Raw genomic sequence first — 19,943 nt, forward strand, 5'->3', positions numbered from 1 at the left:
TTCAGTATCATGTTTATTACATATGTCACGAATTTAAAATCAAACGTAGAATGAAACATTGGGAATGGGACAAAGGGATGGGCCTTTTCTGAATGGGAAGAACGGATTTTGCCTAAGGGAAACAGTACGTCACACGGGGCTGCACCTATTAAGTATGGTAACAAGGTAAAGGAATGCATTATGGTATTCTTAATAATCACTCAGATTATTAAAAAATAAATCGAAAAGTTAAGAATACCGAATAATCAAAACGGACATTCGGAATCAGTTTAATAGTAAGTTAGATATTACGTCTATGAAAATCTGAGTTTTATAGAATTTGTTTTAACGGTTTAACAGAAGTTCATGGATCAAAAGTGTGATAGTGTAATAGCCAAATGGAAAAAAATGAAAGACGAACATTTTAATCGTTATATACCATTCGCTATAAAGCGGTTGTAGAATAGCATAGCATATATCTTTTTTTATTAAAAAATTACGGTTCAACAAAAGGTCAAGTAATAGATGCTTGTTTCATTTTGTACATAAGAATAATTTTCAACTTGTTATAGCATTATTGTAAAGCTTGATAGCCTTTGGTGAAATTGAATATGATACAAACATATCGCTGACTTCATGAGTTATGTCCCTTACCCTAGGTCTACCTCCTTAAGAAAGTATAATCATCATGTAATGTTTAAATAACAATGTTTAAGTAAAACATTGCCAAGGATTTGAAGTATCAGCTTAAGCAATTGCCAAATATATTTCAATATTTCAACACCCCCCCCCCGGTCCACTGTGACATTCTTATTGATTTTCTCATTACAAATGCACGTTCTTGCAAAGCAGGAAGTATTTTCAACCAATGAAATTAATAGCAACACATATAACAATATAGATTAATTATATATTAACTGATATCATTTTAACATGCAATATACGTGACAAAGGCTGAAACAAGATAAAAGAGTTTAATATTTCATTTTAATTTCCACAGTACATTGGAAACAGAAGCGTGGTACGTAACAAGGAGACGGTCTGGTGAGTTTTTGTTTTATCTTTGTTATGATTTTTTTTAATTGATTTACGTTTTTGGTATGTACTTTAACGCAAACTTTATGTCCAAATAAGTCTAAAATCACATGGATATTACAAAATTATATACAAAAGTTGTAGGTGTACATATACGTTTACTCATAAAATATTGGCTACATGAAATTCAAAGTAAAATTCAGGCAAACTGTTAAGCGTAAAGTAAAACTACGCCGTGAAGATTTAGAGGGGATGTTGTTCTTCATACCTAGCCAGTTACATCACCTACATAATGTTGGACGAATCATCAATAAAGGTTCTTACTGCACTATTACATCACATTCAAAATTTGTTGTGTATGTGTGTTTCCAATTTTTTAAGAAAGCTTGTAACAGATTAAATTATATTTTTAACCCCCGCCCCCCCCCCCCCAAAAAAAAAAAATAAAATAAATAAATAAATATATTTCAACAACTTTCTTGTATAATTTTCTAAGAATTTTAACTATTAACAACATACACAACTGAAAATAATCACTTAAAATTTTAACGAGATTGGTCTCTAGTTTTATGTAATAAAAGGTGTTACTGTTAAAGGAAACAATAAAAGCCTTACGCCTCAACCAGATTATTAATAACACAACCTTATATTAAACAGGATTCAATTAAGTAAAAATCATACTAGTATATCTTTAAAACAAAATTTCATTATTTTCTACTTCCGAAATTTGGAGGATTTCTTACATTTGAAATATTAAATCATCGTGATTTACCTTAGTCCTGGATTTGGCTTCTTATATTGACATACGTTTTCAAATATGATTGTTCTTGTTTAAATGTGTAAGGGCATTCAGCTATAATATTGCCTAAAATATAAAATTCTCTATAATAACATAAAAGCTGCTCATATTTAAGTAAAATGTATTAATATAAGGAACAATAAGTTGCATCATATCTCTTTGAAATGACGTCAATATAATGCCATAATTTGACGTCATTTAGCAAAATCTGATGGGAATTTGTAAACTTTTTTTTTATTTAGACAAATTTACATCCAGAAAACTATGTACACACCCATTTTTTTCTTTATTTTCGTATATGATATACTATGTGCTAATATATGTATTAATTAAATATGTTACTCTTTTTTGGATGTGGATACATTTTCCTTGTGATATATATGTGATAAGATGTATAAATATATATGATAAGAAAGTGAAAACAAAGTAAAACCATCTTTTTTCTGGCCCATCAATGCAAACCAGAAGTTGTCATGTTTCTTCATTTATGGTGGATTCAAGTCTCCAACTTCACAAATAAATCATTCAACGTTTTATGGTTTATTTTCAGTTGAATTTTCAGTAGCATTCAAGACCAATGAAACCCTTTATCTCCCCTTCTTCTTTATTTCAGAATATTAATCTTTCTATGTATGCGTTCTTAAAATATCAACAGCACAGGTTTAGTTAAAATAAATCAACATCACTTCCTTACTACAAAAATTGCATGACATATTGATTATTTTAATACTTAATACGTCACGTGTACAGCATATCGGAAAAAAGTAATAATAAGTGTTATTTTACATTTAAACTTGCATGAAATGGAGTTTTAACGTTTGCTCGTTTGTCAGTATCACGATTTTGATTCTTTTTAGATGTTTTATACAAAATGTTTTACCCAGTCTTAAGGCGCTAATAAATCGTCATAACTTTAAAATGTTACATAATTTTCACAATACTTTAATACAGTGTTTCCACCGCTAAACTTGTTCCATTATCAAGTGGATCCTCATCACCTCAACTGTTTCAGAGATTTCACTTTTTAAAAACAAAGAAATATTGTTTCTATTTTTGTCACTAAGACAAACTTTTTGTAAGTCTGGCTTCACGTAAATAAATTCATCAATTGAATATTGAACATATGGGGTTATTGCACAACTCTATTGCTCCTTTTTTACTTAGATTCCTTAAATAAAATTATATTATCACTTATAAACAAAGAAATTTCGACCATCATATATTTAAGTATAGTCATTGAAATAATCATAAGTAAATTACTTTAATCAATAGTTTGTGATTGATTAAATCCAAAATGACCATTTGTAGTTTAAGAAAAAATATGTGAGGGTGAATAAACTGGACTTTAAGTGTTCAAGAAACAAATGACATGTCACTAACGTTCTCCTCTACATAACATCTACAATTACTGTATTTAATGCTTTTATGAGGTCTGGCTTATGAATCTATTGCCATAGAGTCCGAGTTGCTTATTTGCTTTTGTTTCTGTGTACATATTATATTGGTTATTTTTTGTTCTTGGTTGTGTGTTTAAGTGTTCCTGGCTAATCATTGTCCCTGGATTACATTCTTTTGATTTCCGCCGAAATCCTGGTTCCCTTGATTATTCCTCTTGAATGGAAGCAACTGATATTTATCGTCTTCGCTACCCTTCATTCCCAATGGGCGAGGAGTAGAATCAGTGAAATCCTTTCTAATGGAAATTTCCAATTACCCATTTTTATACCCATAGGATTTATTACATTTTTAATTATTACATCAACTACAGTTTTGTCTTTTTATAATCTTCAATATGTTTTCTGTCATAAGATTCAACATTATTTTCTTATGAAAAAGTATTTTAAAACTGACTTCCCAATTATTTCCCATTCAACAGCATTATCCAACCGATTTGCCATTCCTTTTCTCCATTACCAATCCCCAAACTAAAATGGAAAGTGTATCTTTGCCATACCATACAAGTGTTATGTATAAAGTTTTTTTAATTAAACCATATCGTTGATAAAATTATTTTTAAATCAAACTTATTAATCAATCAGTTAGTAAAGGTGTGGGTGTAATTTTGCAACCCAAACCCGAATTTTCTTAATTTATAGTTATTTTTTAAACGTCTCTGGTGCCTTTCCTTTTGTTGCAAAACCATGGTAGAAATCATTTTGACCTTTGCTACAAGTCAGCATTTCATTTTCTATCCTAAAACAAGAACATATATGTACCATATTTTAAAACAAGTGTAAGACATTGATATTTTTTTAACTTTTACAGAATCTTTATTACATGATTCATTATGCATCTCATTATGCATCTCGTACATTTTATTTCAGTTTTTTATGAAAAAAAATGGAGGTGTGTCGTATCAAATGCGGGAGTTTGGCTACATTTATCAAGTTAGTGAGCATTGCTCACGGCTTCTTTTTTTTTCTAGTATATATTGTATGTTTTACCTGAAGATCAGTCTTGGCTTATCGTATTTGAGTAAGATACCACGGTCTTCCTATCAACAGTAAAGTGATATTTGTGGGACCTTGACGTTTTTGTTCTCTTTCCTTGGGTATAATGCTCTGATTTGATACTTCAGGGATTCGTCTTATTCAAGTTTGAGTTATATCTCGTTTGTCTACCCCGGAATTGACTTTTTATGAGCAACTCGGTGGGTGTTTCTAGAAAAGCAGAGGACGCTTACCCTACCGGTGCACCTGGTCCATGCTCCCAGTTTTTTTTGTGGAGTCCGAGTTGCTCATTTGCTTTTGTTATTTTGTATGTATGATTTTAGTTACTTTATGTTCTTTGTTGTGTATGTCTGTTTTCCATGTCTGGTCTTTGTCCCTGGATTACATTCTTTTGATTACCGCTATAACCTTGGTTCCCTTGATTACTCTCTCACTGAAACTTGAAAATTTCTCATTGTTTAATAACGACCTATCAAAGAAATATTCTAACTGATTTTAAAAACAAGAAATCATTTATTACTTGGTAATTATCTTGAAAATGATAACGGAGTGTGTACATCAAAATCATTATTCAATTTCATTTTCAATAATGCTATGTATCCGTGTCAGGAATTTACACATAGAAGGAAAAGTCCTTTTTTCATACCCCTACTCGCAAAGTGAGGATATGTAGTGATAGCGCCGTCCGTCTTGAGGCATCTTACTAATAGAACGGTAACTCTAATTTTCAAACGTAGTATTCTCTTTAGCACTTAACGAGCAGCCGCTGGTAATCACCCTGCCTTTACATCTAAAGTTTGTTTTTCATGTGTTATTATTTATATTCGTGTTTTACGGTAATTCTAAAAATGAAAATGAATTTACAATATTTTGGATATATTTTCTTATCTCAGTACTTATTAACTTATTATTACATTTACTGTGCATGTCATCAAAACACTACTTAATATATAAGCCACGCCCACATTTATTTATTTCTGTGCATTACGTATCTGAAATTAAATTAAATGCAACGAAAACAAGACCGTTTAGATACAAATGAAATGAATTAAGGGAAACATGTCAAATATTGTTTTCAAAATTGAATATTTAATTTTTTTTATATTTAATCAGCGTGTAAGGACAATTTGACCGATCTCATATTTTGTCTTTAAGCGTGTGATCTATACGATTCTTAAATAGAATATTCTTCTTTGTTTTTTTTTAATGTATATTTTGAGCAAATGATGAATTTCTTCTTTCAATTCACATACCTGTTTCTGATAATCTAAATAACCGATTTCTCTTTTTCATGGTCTTGACTGCAAACAAACAATTTCAGTTAATGACAGACAATTTTTTGTATGAAAAATTATCAATTTCTCTTTAAAAAAGTTTTTGCAATTGTGCACATTTTGCAAACTATTTTTTTCTATATACTCAGAGTACAGATCTGGAAGGACAGATTTTTTTGGCTGTTATAATTTTTGGCCATATTTTAAACGTTCTACACTCTATGAATTTAAGAATGAACGAAACTAGTATTTTATTTTGTTTACTATTTGCATACAATGTTGGCAAATTTAATCACTGTTGCTGGAGAGATGCACAGCACTCAGTTTTTATCAGAGAAGTTAAAGTTAAAAAGTTTTAATAATATCCTTGTAATATATTAGTACACCTGAGAAGCACAAGTCTAGCCTTAACTAAGCAAAGACTCTTATTTTGATATTTTTTTGTACTTTTTTCGGGGTGTTTGTTTTGTTTTGTTGCAAGTCCTTTCTTAAGCATCAAATGGTCGTCGTTCCCTAAATCAACAGTACCTCTGTTTAATGTTAAATATAATAATAACTTAAAGTCAATAAAACGGTTAGCACTAGGTTTATTCATATCAATCATTTTTTACTTTATTTGGAAACTGCAAAACATAAGATTTAGTAAATTATTTAATTCATTGTTTCTCATCAAATTTTAGAAAATTGATAATCTGTAAAAATACAATGCACGAAGTACCGTCGTTCCCTACATTCGTGCAGAATTTGAACCAAACATAGTCTGAAGATATGTTGCGATAATCCACTAATGGGGATCAACTTTTATTTTCGACAATTGATTCATTGATTTTATTAATTTAGTGGTATGCACTGTTTGCCAATAGTTTAAGATATCTATATTAACAACAGTCGGTCATAGATGTTGTAAATTGGGTGGAGATGGCGAATACAGAACATATAGAGCAGGGGTCCCGATGTAGACATTCATACAAGGGGTTCCAGTCTATCATATACTTATATTTGCCACTTCGCGCAATTTTCTTTCTCTAAAAAATGGAGGGGGGAGTCAAATACTCAAAACGTTCTCTGCTATTACCACAACTGTACATGAGATACAAAAATAGAGATTTTTGTATTCTTTACTATGTGGAACATGTACATGATTTCTTTATCCGGGCAAAAAAATATGTTCACTTATCTAGTCGTTAATGTCAAAATGTTAAGCATCACTATCATAAAATCAAAAAACCTTTATCGACAGTTACAGTATATGTTCTGAAACGAAGATTCACGTTGTGTATAGGTAGTTTCAGAATTTTATTTTCTTCAGAAATGTTATGAAATATCAAACATCTGAAAAATGAATCATGAAGCGTTCGTTATAAATAGAATCAAACTTTGTAGATTTAGACTAAAGATGGCATCGATTCATTTACTTGTCTTACTGGTAGCAGGGTTCTATTCTGCGGAAGCTGCTCCTAAAACCGTCGGTAAGTACATGTGTAGTCTAGAAGCGTTATTTATTTAAGTTATCAAAGGATTTTCCATATGGTAATGGTATTTCTTAAAATTCATTACTTTTTGAAACAAGCTCCCTGATATTACTCTCTAGGTAGATTTATACCCAAATTAAAGAAAACAAATTATTTAAACACAGGATAAACAAAACTTAAGAGATTAGGAGTGAGCTTCTTCAGTAAAATGTGGTTTGAACTAGTTTCCTACTCAAGGTTTTAAAACCCTTTTCTTGACTTAAGCTTTATTAAATGTATCCAACTACTGTGGTAAAATTTATAGAAACCGAATTAACGCCCGATGATAAAAAGTCATCATCACTGGATTTGAACAGGAAACATTACTGTTTACCTTCATTTAATTATATTGTGATTTTTAGCATTCACTTTGATTTAAGGAGGTAGACCAATGGTAAGTAACATAACTCATGAAATCAGTGATATGTTTGTATCATATTCAATTTCCCGAAAGCCTCTCAAGCTTATGTTTGAAGCAGAATAAAATGAATCCATGTTAATTAGATACTTACATAAGACTGATATAATATGCTGAATACAAACGTTTCAATTATTTTTAAGAGTTGTGTCCCTTACCCTATGTGTACCTCCTTGAATTGATCTAAAACTGATTTTAAGGGAAACGTATCCTCGGATACCTACAGTTTATTCTGTAATCTCAGCAGAAATATAGGCGACAGGTTTCCAAAGAATAGAGTAATGCATTTTACTGTATCTCCATTATTTGTTTCATCCCCCTTTGTGGCTTCAAATTGACTTGAATCATCACAAAGGGTTATTGCATCAAATACATATTGAAATTTTGTTCATTCCATTACTTCTTCGATTGATTGATTAGTTGTTGGGGTTTAACGCCCGAGCAGCAATATTTCAGGTGTATTCAGGCAATGAACATGAAATGGTTGATAAAATGAACATGATATGATGATGAAATGAAACATGGGATGGGACACAAGGATAATGGGGTCGACAAAGTTTGATTGCCACTGGAAATAGGGAGAGGTGGGCAGGGTCGGGCAATTTAGCCTCCTGTGGTGGAGCCCTATGGTTCCTACTCCGGAAGAATACCACGGTAGGGTATTTGATTATGATAAGCTTGGTCAATCCCTTAAAGAAACTTCAGCAATAAATATAATTCTGATAATAAATTCTAAATTGATACCAACTATCAAAAACAAGGTACTTATTGTCCTACTTTTTTTAAGTAGCACTCCAGGTAAAAATTACGATTCATGGTTGAAAAGCCTACATGTTTATATTTTTGATATTGTTTTTAAAATGTAAACATGCAGTAAACAGAAATTAACGTGTGACTTTTCGTGCCCCCCATAGTTCTTAGAAGAAAAAACTTATATAGAATGTACTGTAGAATTCAGAATTAAGGGGGATAACTGTAAATGACACTCAACTACAATAGAAACTACTAAGTATTGCATTTTCAATGTGGATTATCTCCTAGGAGCTGACGGATTTGAATGAATTATTATATATATCACAAGTTAGAACTTAATAACAAAAATATAAATATGTAGTTTTTTTTTTTTTTTGGGGGGGGGGGGAGGGGGGTGCATCACACATTACGGAGTTTGGGTGATTCTTACAAAGACTACTGACTACTACTAAGTCAATTATCTGAAATACGTGAATATTGTTTTAGTAGTAACATTATTTTTTTCAATAACTTTTTTGTCCATTTTTAAAGATGTATTCCTATTCCTGCATTGTAAATTACAAAAACCTATTTGATTATTTTGCCGACTACCGGAAGTGGAATATCTCTATTGAGCTTGTCCGTACTGAGTATTCCTACATTGTAAATTACAAAAACCTACTTGATTATTTTGCCGACTACCGGAAGTGGAATATCTCTATTGAGCTTGTCCGTACTGAGTATTCCTACATTGTAAATTACAAAAACCTACTTGATTATTTTGCCGACTACCGGAAGTGGAGTATCTCTATTGAGCTTGTCCTTACTGAGTCTATTGAACCTGTTTTTTTTCCAAATTGAGTCTGTTTCTAAGTAATGGACCAATAACTGATTTTCATTAATTCTTGATCATACTTAACACAACTGATGAATAATACTGATTATTAACCAACTACCCAAAAATACGTTAAAATTTGTCAAAAACTGACCAATTGATATGAATACAAGCAGGGCATCTATTCGGGGCCAATATGGATCTACCCAGGGCCAATACGGCACCATAACTTCCGGTCGTTTGACACTGCCAGTTTGAGTTAGAATTGGATTTCATTCACCAGGCTTTGTTCACCAGGACTAAAAGTTGCAGAAACACATAAAATCTTCCATTTTATACAAAAAAGATATTTAAGACTGATTAATGCAAATAAAGCTACATGTTCTTGGTAAAATACGAAAACAACTGTTTTACAAATTATCTAGTTGAGTTGGTTAATAAAATTGTCAATAAATATGTAATTTCATATTGGCCCTATTATAGGTTTCGTTCAATCATATTGACCTCGACAGTCGTAATGGCCCTAGTCGATGCCTCGGGACCAATATGACCGCCTCAACCAATATAGCAGGGCCAATATGAAATTACATATTTATTAACATATAATATTATTTTCGATCTGATAATTAAACCTAATCAAGTTAGTTACACTTTTTTTAAATTAAAATGCAATTCAGATGCTAACGTTTGATGAAACTAATTTATCTGTCTCGAAAGAAAATATGTTCAAAATACTTGCTGTTTTGAACCCTTCTAATTAAGTCCATAATTCTAAACTTAATAAATGTATTTGTACATAAATTTCCGATCCATATGATGTTCTGTATGCTACCTCATATGGACCACATCGTTTTCTATCCTAATTATGACGTCTTGTTGAACAAAGAGATTTTTAAAAAAAACAAGTAATTCAAATTTAACATCAAGAATATAAAAAAATATAAAGTATACCTTGGCAAATAGTAAAAATCCTACATTTTCAATGAACTTGAATCGGACCAAAAAGTAGTATCAGAGGCGTAGCTGCCTATACGCAAATACGCAGCTGCGTACTTTTGGAAAAAGTAACAAAAATAAAAACACACAGTTTAAAGATGAAATAAAGGTTATTTATCACATATGCATACCATGAACGTAGTATAGGCTCTGAAAAACTGCCTCCAAAATCGTTAAAATTCAGGAGTTTCCCTCAGGGCTTTGCCTTGCCGGACTCACTGGGGGCCTTGAGCGACCCCCCCCCCCCCAAGACCCCTCGCCGTAATTTTGCGTACAACTAAAACAGGCTTAGCTACGCCCCTGAGTATTAGGATCGACCGCTTTCTCGCCCGTTTTGATCAGACCAACTGGACTATATACGGCATTGTGGCTCTTCAAACTGTTTACTGATTATGTTTTTTACAATGTTTCAACAGCAAAATGTGACAAGACTGGTGATGTAGTGTTTTCCATTGACGGATCAGAGAGTATAAAAAGGAGGGACTTCCCCAAATTGATTCAATTTACCCTAAACATAGTTGATTCCTTCAAGATCAGCGCAGATAAAGCCCAAGTCGGTGCCATGGTAACTAGCTCAGAAATAAACGATTATTTTGAGCCATTGGATATTGCAGCTGACGTCAAAAGTAAAATTTCTGCCTTTGTACATCCTAGAAATTCATCACGAACGGATCTTGCATTAGCCTATTTGAGGGCACGACTACTAAAGACATCTCGAGCACGTGTTGGGGTCATTATATCGGACGGAGATTCCAAGTTCCCTGACCTTACCAAAAGTGAGGCAGAAAGCGCACGTAAAGAGGGAATCAGTCTGATTGCTATTGGAGTTGGTACTGGCCCTGATGAAGAAAAAGAGCTGGAAAATATTGCTGGAAGTAAAGCCCTGTACAGATCGATTACAGATATAAATAAGCTTACAGACGCAGCAACCCTAAAAGATATCAAAGAACTGATATGTAATGGTAGGTTGTTCCCAAAAATTAAATATGAAGTTACAAAACAGATCATGTAAAATATTCTTAAGGCTTTAGGAAATGCAAAGGGAATGACGAAGGCAAAATTAAACATTTGTGTTGGTTGATTGGCAAGTCGACTTTTTCCCTTAAAAAAACTAAATATTTCATAGTATTTTAATTAAGAAAAGTTTAATATTACTTTTTTAATATAAAAAAAACAGTACAATTTTACACAATTTGCGTATACATGAATTCTTAATTTGCAAGGCTAAAATGTATTGTTACATTGTTTACAGTTTTGAGAACAAGCAGAAGGCTAACATACCCAGTTGAACCCGACGAAAGTAAGTATATATAGCTTTACATCTTCAATATCAAAATACAAAATTAGTGTAAAATCATGCAAATTCCGAAACGAATCAGAAGAAAGACACTCCCAACTCTCTAGTTCTATCCACACTAAGTTCGCAATGCAAGACAATAAAGTAGATTGTAAAATATGGAAACAAAGCTGGTAAAGAATATAGAGATGTTCAATTTGGTGTTCCTTATTTTTGATGGATAAAAGATCTTTTGGAGACAATCAGTAAAAGACTATTATCTGATTTTAATAGCATTAAAACCTATGATTTTTCAACACTGTATACTTCTATTCCCCATACTCGGTTAAAATCACGACTTAAAAACATTTTACATCGTTGTTTTTCCAAAAAAAGATGGTACACCTAGATACAAATATGTAGTTCGTGGTAGAGATTCCTCATTCTTTGTAAGAAATAATTCCAAATCATCTACTAAATATACAGAGGAAGATGTTTAAAAAATGCTGGAATTTTTAATCGAAAACATACTAATCCATTGTGGTGGGCGTGTTTTTCAACAAATGGTCGGAATTCCAATGGGAACAAATTGTGCTCATTTACTTGCTGACCTATTCCTTCACTCTTGTGAGGCTGACTTTATTAATAGCTGATCTGATCCGAAAGAAAGAATATCGTTTGTCTAGATCTTTAATCTCAGTTTCTGCTATATAGATGACGTATTATCTTTAAACAATCCTAATTTCGGGGATTTGATACATCGCATCTACCCCAAAGAACTTGAGATAAATGATACTACAGACACTGTGAAGTCAGCCTCATATCTTGACCTACACTTAGAAATCGATGGTAAAGGAAAAGTATTGAGCAAACTTTACGACAAACGTGATGACTTTTCATTCAAAATTGTCAACTTTCCTTTCGTCTGTGGCAACATCCGTTCAGCACCTGCGTATGGAGTGTTAATATCACAACTCATACGTTATGCCAGAGCTTGCCGAAACTACGCAGACTTTTTGTATCGCGCTAGAACTCTAACAAAGAGGCTTCTGGAACAGGGTTATGTTGCTACAAGATTGAAGTCATCACTATAGAAGTGTTATGGTCGTCATCATGAACTCGTGCGTCGTTATGGTGTATCCATCTGCTCCATGAAAATTGATTTATTCAACTCATAGTGTTCCTTTTTTCGTTTGTCTACCCCGGACTTGACTTTTTATGAGCAACTCGGCGGGTGTTTCTAGAAAAGCAGAGGACGCTTACCCTACCGGTGCACCTGGTCCATGCTTCCAGTTTTTAGTGGAACCCGAGTTGCTCATTTGCTTTTGTTACTTTGTATGATTTTCGTTGCTTTATATTCTTTGTTGTATGTCTGTTTTCCATGTCTTGTCTTCGTCCCTGGATTACATTCTTTTAATTACAGCTATAATCCTTGCCTTGGTTCCCTTGATTACTCTTTCTACCAATAACGATTCTCCTAGGAACCTGACCTTGCATACTAATGAAAATCACGCTTCATGACAATTTGGCAAAATTTCTATTTCAACATTGTGAGAGGAAATAAATCCTGAAAGTGCCTGTATCCAAAGATTTTTAAAAGTGACGTTTCAAGTGGGGGAGGGGGTAAGAAAAAAGGGAGTTATTTGCTCAACTGTGCCAAACTTTTCTTCACTAAATTCACAAACACTATTTTTTGACAACAAATAGGGGTCCTGTCTTAGATGCCTACTGTGTCCGCAACTGGATTGCCATCCTTCTAACATTAAAGTTCCTGTCATGAACATTGTAAAAGAAAGAAAATGCTAGATGAAAGCTAATTTCAACAAATTTTAATTACAATGTTTATTACTCTTTGAACAGTAATTATTGATCCGCTCTGCGACGGCTGTATCATAGCTAATGGTTTTGGTTACAACGCTTACAAACATGATTGTTCCAAGTTCGTTCAATGCTATCCAAGCCAAGACTCAAAAGGTGTGAAAGTTATGACGTCAACGGTAAAACAGTGCGCATACGGGACTTTCTGGTCGCAGGATGATATTAGCTGTGTTGAACCAGAGAATACTGAATGCAAATACAGTAAGGATTTTTTCAGAGAATAAGCACATTTGTATTTGTATTGATGGGCTTACGACAGCGTAGGCATTCAGATATAAATGTAGGCATATGTCTTCGGAATAACTAGATATCTTCCAATTAAATTCTACTTGTTTGTATGTCTATTTAAAAAAAATGTGTACAGTGACACCTGTCGAAACCTTTTTGACAATAAAGTCTGTTCGGTTTACCCAGGTTAAAATTCGAGCATATTTAAACTGATACGGAGAGACCTGGGAAAGTCTGATCAAAACAAATGCTCTATTTATTCAAGGGTGTAGTGCGAATGTTACACAAGCAATATATCCAGTCGTGCAGTATATAAACATATACAATATATGTTAACTCATATCATTTTTTATGTTATATTAATTTAAAAAAAAATGGATTTTTTTTTCTATTTCAAAATTCGTAAAAGAAATAATTAAACTTGTCTTAATTTTTAATTATTTAAGGCATATGCAAGGGAAAATCAGACGGTTACACATTACCTTATATCGGCTGCAAAACCTACTGGAACTGTAACAAAGGTATTCCGGAAGCTAAGTGTTGTGCTGCAGGTCATTACTATGACAACAAGAGGGCCACATGCGTAGTGGGAGTACCGAGTGGATGTTCTGGCGTAGAGTGTGGTGAAGATGCTGCTGCTAAGAAGAAAAAATTAAGTAAGCTAAATGCATAATTATGTATTACACAGAGAAAAACATACCACATGTTTCAATATTATGTTGATCTGTGCATGATTCAAGTAGAAGTCGGTTATAAATAGGAAATAGATACTAGACAATTTTCCTTTGAAACCAAGGGTAAGGATGATATCGGAAGTATCTTTGTGCTTTATTTTGTACTGTAACACGAATCAATATGAATTTTCACAAAGCAAAATTGCATCAGGATTCGGACTTTAGATTAGACGATATGTGTATTAATGCACAACAACCATACATGTAATGAAGCCGAGTGCCATATATTGAGCCCAAGGTTCTACCATATACAGAAAATAACTTAAAAATAAATCTAAATGCAAGCAGATTAAGTTAATCCAGTTTACATGTATAAAATCGGTAGATCGCATTTGTATCGGAAGTGCTGCACTTATGCTTAAAAGTACATGTATTTATTTAAATGTAAGATACTTTTGGCAAAATGTCTGAAAATGTTTTTATAATGTGATATTCTATATCATTAGGGCTATGCGAGTTCGAGGGATACAAGAAGGACCCGGCTAAATATTACCAGATTCTGAAAATATCCTCATCCAAAACCATGAAACTACTTAGATCGTGTGCCCCTGGAACAATTTTTGACGAGAGAAAATGTTCCTGCGTGTTTGACATAAATGGAATCTCTAAATCTACTGGTAAGTTTAAAAGATCGGGCAAACACTCTGGATATATAGTTACGTTAGAAGAGGGTTAACATGTGCAAACTTTCAGAGTCACAGTTAAATGTACTAAATCTGAAATAATTGAAATTCCAATTTTTTTTTGTATGGAACTTTTTTGAAAATATGAATGGAATACGTTTCTAAAAATGTGAATGAATGTGCACATCGAGCAATGCGTAGCATGATTTTTTGTATTAGTCACCATATTTGTTGGTTCCACAGGTCGTTTTACATCGAGCATCGCGTAGCATGATTTTTTGTATTAGTCACCATATTTGTTGGTTCCACGGGTTGTTTTAAATGAAAGTTTTACTGTAGTTATTAAAAATTTCGATCAGATTTTCTCACTTTTCATTTAAAACAAAACCTTTTGCATCGCTCTAGACTTTTTTACAATGGGGCTTCTGTAATAGGGTTGTGTTGCTACAGAATTGAAGTCATTACTACAGAAGTTTTCAAGTCGTCATCATATAAACTCGTGCAAAGTTACGGTGTATCCATCTGCACCATGAAAACTGGTTTGTTCAACGTGTCATAGTTTCCTTCCGTATTTCGTCTACCCTGGACTTGACTTTTTATGAGCAACTCGGCGGGTGTTTCTAGAAAAGCAGAGGACACTAACCCTAACGGTGCACCTGGTCTATGCTGTTTTCCATGTCTGGTCTTTGTCTCTGGATTACATTCTTTTGATTTCCGCTAGAATCTTGGTTCCCTTAGGTTGATTATTCTTTTCTCACATGCACAATATATGCATTTTTCGAAGGTGAAATTTATACAATGTACATGTATAACCTGAACGCCAAATTCTCAGTCTATTTATTTCTGTTGTTTAATATCATTTTTTTTATATTAGATTGCAATGCTTTGGTTAGCCAGACCACCATGTCATACGGAAAAACAAGAAACGTTGAAGTTTCATCTTCCGGGGATGTCATTACCTTCAAACATAAAGACTTCATCAATATTTGGCGGCTCGCCAATCACGAATTCCAGGATAGTTTAGGGGTGACCTTCAGCGTAAAACTAAAACCATACACCTCTACGAGGGGTTCCGAAACCGAACAGATTATGATCAACTGCCTTCACTCCGATTCGGTTATAAAGGGGGATGACTGTTCGGCCTCTATTTCTGTACAGGTCAGAAAGAGTTACGGATGGTACACTTTCATCGGAGAACTTTACACCGCAAATAGACCAAAAGGAAAGAAGATCTATATATCAGTGGTGAGTAAATCAAAATTTGGCGAGTAAGACAAAATATGGCAATCAAGTCAATATTTGGGGAGTAAGAGGAAATTTGAAATGCAAAAAAAATATCGTGCAAGAAAACAATCGATAATTGGTGATAAAGACGAACATTGTTAAGTAGCACTTCAGCTAAGAATCATGCAAAATGTGATTCATGGGTGAAAAGCCTACATATTTTTATTTTTTAATATTTTGTTTGACATGCCATAGAAAACAGAAATTAACATTCGGTTTGAATAATTATATATTCCATAATATAGACCCATAAAACAACTTAATTTAAAAAAAAAATATCATGCCATTATTGAGGTGTACTACATTTTTCAGATTTTGCATGATTCTTACAAAGACAGCTGCTTAAATATTTAGGTATCTATTAGAACGATATAGAGAGCGAAATTAATACCATTTCTAATTAAAAGAGGTACAGGTACAATTGACATTTTTTTGTGGTAAATAAGGCATTTTTTTTAGTTTACTTTTGATTATGTTTTCAGAGATCAAACAGTGGCTACAAAGGGTACATTGACCTTGTTTATGCCTACAATGGACAAAACTTTGCAATGAAAGTCGACAGCAAAGAAAGCTCTACAGCGCTTAATGGTAAGTCGTTAAGTCATCAAAACATTTTCTGGCCAGAAAAGGTCTCCAACAAAGACCTACACACGATAACAAACGCCAAAGACATGGAGACCTTACAAGTGCAAAAAAGATGAAGATGGCATGGTCATGTTCTTCGCAGAACATCAGACGACATGATCAAGGTAGGCCTTAGATGGACATCTGAAGGAAAGAGAGGTAGCCCAAAAACAACATGGCGACGAACAATAGAAAATAAAATTAAAGAAAGGGGATTCACCCGGGGTACTGTTGAAAGAAAAGCAAACGACCGAGAATAGTGGAATAAATTTGTCCCTGCCCTATGCGCCAATAGGCATAGCAAGGACGATTGATAAAATGCTAAGTCATCAAAATCAGTCATCAACTTCGGCAAGGAAATGTACATGCGATTACTCATACTCCTTTTTGATTTACTTCAATGATTTAATTTTCTCAAGTACGTTTTGAACTTAAGTTGAACACAAGAATACAATGAATAGGAGCTCCAGAACATGAAAGATTAAAGTAACCTAGTTTTGACATACAATGGAAGTACATACTTAGAACGTGTGCTATTTGTTGAGGCTTTTTGGATGGGTCCAGAGATTTTGAAAAGGGGTGGTCCAGGCTTTTATTTGCTGATTTTGGCCAAATTCTGCACAAAACTGATGACATTTTCCAAACGTCGGATTTCTTCCGGAGCTCCCCTCACCGGAACCGCTGCTGCCCGTACACATTATGTAGAAGATTTAGTTAAATCTGACAATGATAACATAGAATTTGCATCAAAAGCATAGTTTTACTATTGTGTATCTTTGTTACAGGTTGGGTCCAAAGGAGACAAACAGGTTTCATCTTTGGGCGTCCTATGCTGACAAAGGGATCCATTCAGTTCCTTGACGGAAGCATTAAAGGGGTAGGTACAAAGTACATGTATTTTTTTTATCATATAAAAAAGCAGAGTTTTTGGTGACGAAAGATAAAGATCTTTACAAATGAGTTTGAGGGGTATAAAAAATTCGAAGGTGAATCTTGGGTTTTTTTATAACCAAAACATTGATCCCAGAATATTTGGAATTTAGACATGAAAATCTCCAAATTTCATGTTTACACTTATAACCTTTAGATTTTAAAAGTCTCACTCGAATTTGTACATGCATTTAATCTTTTTCGGATCTGTTCAAGGTATACATCTAAGAACAAGAACGACTATGCAAACAGTTTTTTTTTTCTTTTTGATGGACGCAATCCAAAATACCAGTCACTAAATGAACGAATTAGGAAATAAATTGTATACCTTCAAAAGTACATTGAAACCTGTCTAAACCAGAAACTTTAAACAGTTCAGATCAAATGTGTTTCTACCTGGGAAAATCCGTACCATGGTCAACAGGGTTTTTGTTTGATCAGGTTTAATTGTACTTTACTGTGCCATTATATATATACATGATATGTATATTGTATCTTTAGTTGTCTTAAAATGTATGCAATTTAATTTTCAGATTGAAATCTTCGACTGTATACCCGACAGTATCCGAGATGCACTCCGAGTGATGTAAACAGTTCATGGCGCAATGATGGACACGTGATTATAAGCATTCGATATCTGACAATCAATACTTTTTCTGTTCTTGTTTTTTTTTTCTGTAGTTATACATGTAATTAATCGTTTTGTGTTGTTTTCTTTTTTTGTGTGTGTTTTTTTTATTTTTATTTTATTTTATTGTATCTTTATTTATTCTTTATTCTTGCCAGTAAATAAACTAGATTTGTAGCATACAACAGTTTTATTTCGTTACCCAAGTTTTTCCAGAGGTTAACCTATACTGGAAGATCGACCTTGACCTTGAATTAAACTTATTCCCTCTTCCTAAGTTCAGATGTGGATGATGGCAAAGATTTTTAAGTCACAAAGCATTCTCCTGCCAACCCATCTGTCCGTAAAAAAACAAAATGCTTGGACTTAAACTGATGTGAATACCTCAAAGTATAAAAGACTGAAATCACAGCTACTCCCGGTTTAATCCGTATTCCATTTACTTAAGAAAAAGATATACCCCGGTCAAGGGGCATAACTTTTACAAACCACTATTACATGTTTATGTGAATTTCATGTAATACAAGCATCTACGTTACTAAGATTAGCCTTCTGATTCAAATGAATGCTTGACAGACTTTAATGAAATAGATTATGACACAAGCATAACTGATTTCAAGAGTTATTTTAGCCTAGGTCTACCTCCATAAGCGTAAGGATGAAGATAATGTCAGGGAAACAAAGAAAGAAATATGATGCATGTACAAAACAATTGATTAAAAACGGTGCAAATTGGTTAACATTAAAATACAAATTTCAAACGATTAGCGAAGGCAGCAAGAAAATGCATTGCATATTACGTAATAATTTCTATTTGATGATACATATACACTATCGAACATGTAACTTTTTTTACTAAAACAACACTTTACAGAAAGACAATAAGAAATTTAATCAAACAGAAAAACTTAATGATTAATTAGAATCATTTTCTATTTCACTGATTCACGAGTTCAGTTCTGCAAATATACCCCCTACTCACACTCAACCAAGAATAATGGTCGTGAACTGATCGATCAGAACCGGGTGTCAAGTTAACGGAGATTTTAAGGATCGTGAACAGCAAATGTAGTGGCCAGGGTCGAACGGTTGCTCCCTCCATATTTTTGAAAATGGCTTGTCAAAATCACGTACGCACATCCCCATATCATTTGCAAAACTGTAAAACTGTTATAAAAAGTTGTTGTTCACGATCCTTAATATCCTCCTTTCTAGTTCAAGCTGCAATACTTGACATCCGTTATCGTTCTGTACAAGAGCATTGTTTTCTCGATTGACGGTGTGGCGGGAGTGTATATTATAGAATAAATTAAGAGACTTTCTAAGTACTAGTAGATATTGTATGAGTATTTAGAACTTTAACAAATGGTAAATTGAACTCAAAGACAGAAAGTGGTAAATTAAATGCATTTATACTCTAAAAATACATTGTACAAGTATACGAAAACAAAAAACAAAAAAAATACTGTATACATATTACAAAATGACACAATCAATCAGAATAAAACGATTCTAACTAAGGTATTATATCAAGATTTTATCTTGCATGACATACATATCTGAAAGTGACCAAATTGTCTGTATGTTAATTTGACTGTCTTGCGGCTAAAACACGATGGACATTTTAATTTGTCAAACCTTTATCTGGATATTCTATCTACTGCCCTTTTGTCGAATGGTCAATTGAGATCAAGAATATGATTTCACAC

At 33.2% G+C, this 19,943-nt stretch overlaps 1 protein-coding gene across 1 annotated transcript; it reads left to right on the forward strand.

The window, feature by feature from the left end:
* The first annotated feature begins 888 nt into the window (after positions 1-888).
* LOC148607307 (protein PIF-like) lies at positions 889-18,419 on the forward strand. The gene is made up of 11 exons (XM_088544574.1): positions 889-1,023; positions 6,921-7,006; positions 10,446-10,991; positions 11,282-11,329; positions 13,166-13,384; positions 13,858-14,067; positions 14,592-14,762; positions 15,643-16,013; positions 16,535-16,640; positions 17,462-17,553; positions 18,140-18,419. The coding sequence occupies exons 2-11, from the start codon at positions 6,934-6,936 to the stop codon at positions 18,194-18,196; spliced, it is 1,893 nt and encodes a 630-aa protein (XP_088400700.1). The 5' UTR covers positions 889-1,023; positions 6,921-6,933; the 3' UTR covers positions 18,197-18,419.
* Positions 18,420-19,943: the final 1,524 nt, after the last annotated feature.

The sequence above is a fragment of the Perna viridis genome, chromosome 9 (assembly GCF_037379345.1).
Source record: "Perna viridis isolate PV_CMFRI_1.1 ecotype Kerala chromosome 9, ASM3737934v1, whole genome shotgun sequence".
Taxonomy (NCBI): domain Eukaryota; kingdom Metazoa; phylum Mollusca; class Bivalvia; order Mytilida; family Mytilidae; genus Perna; species Perna viridis.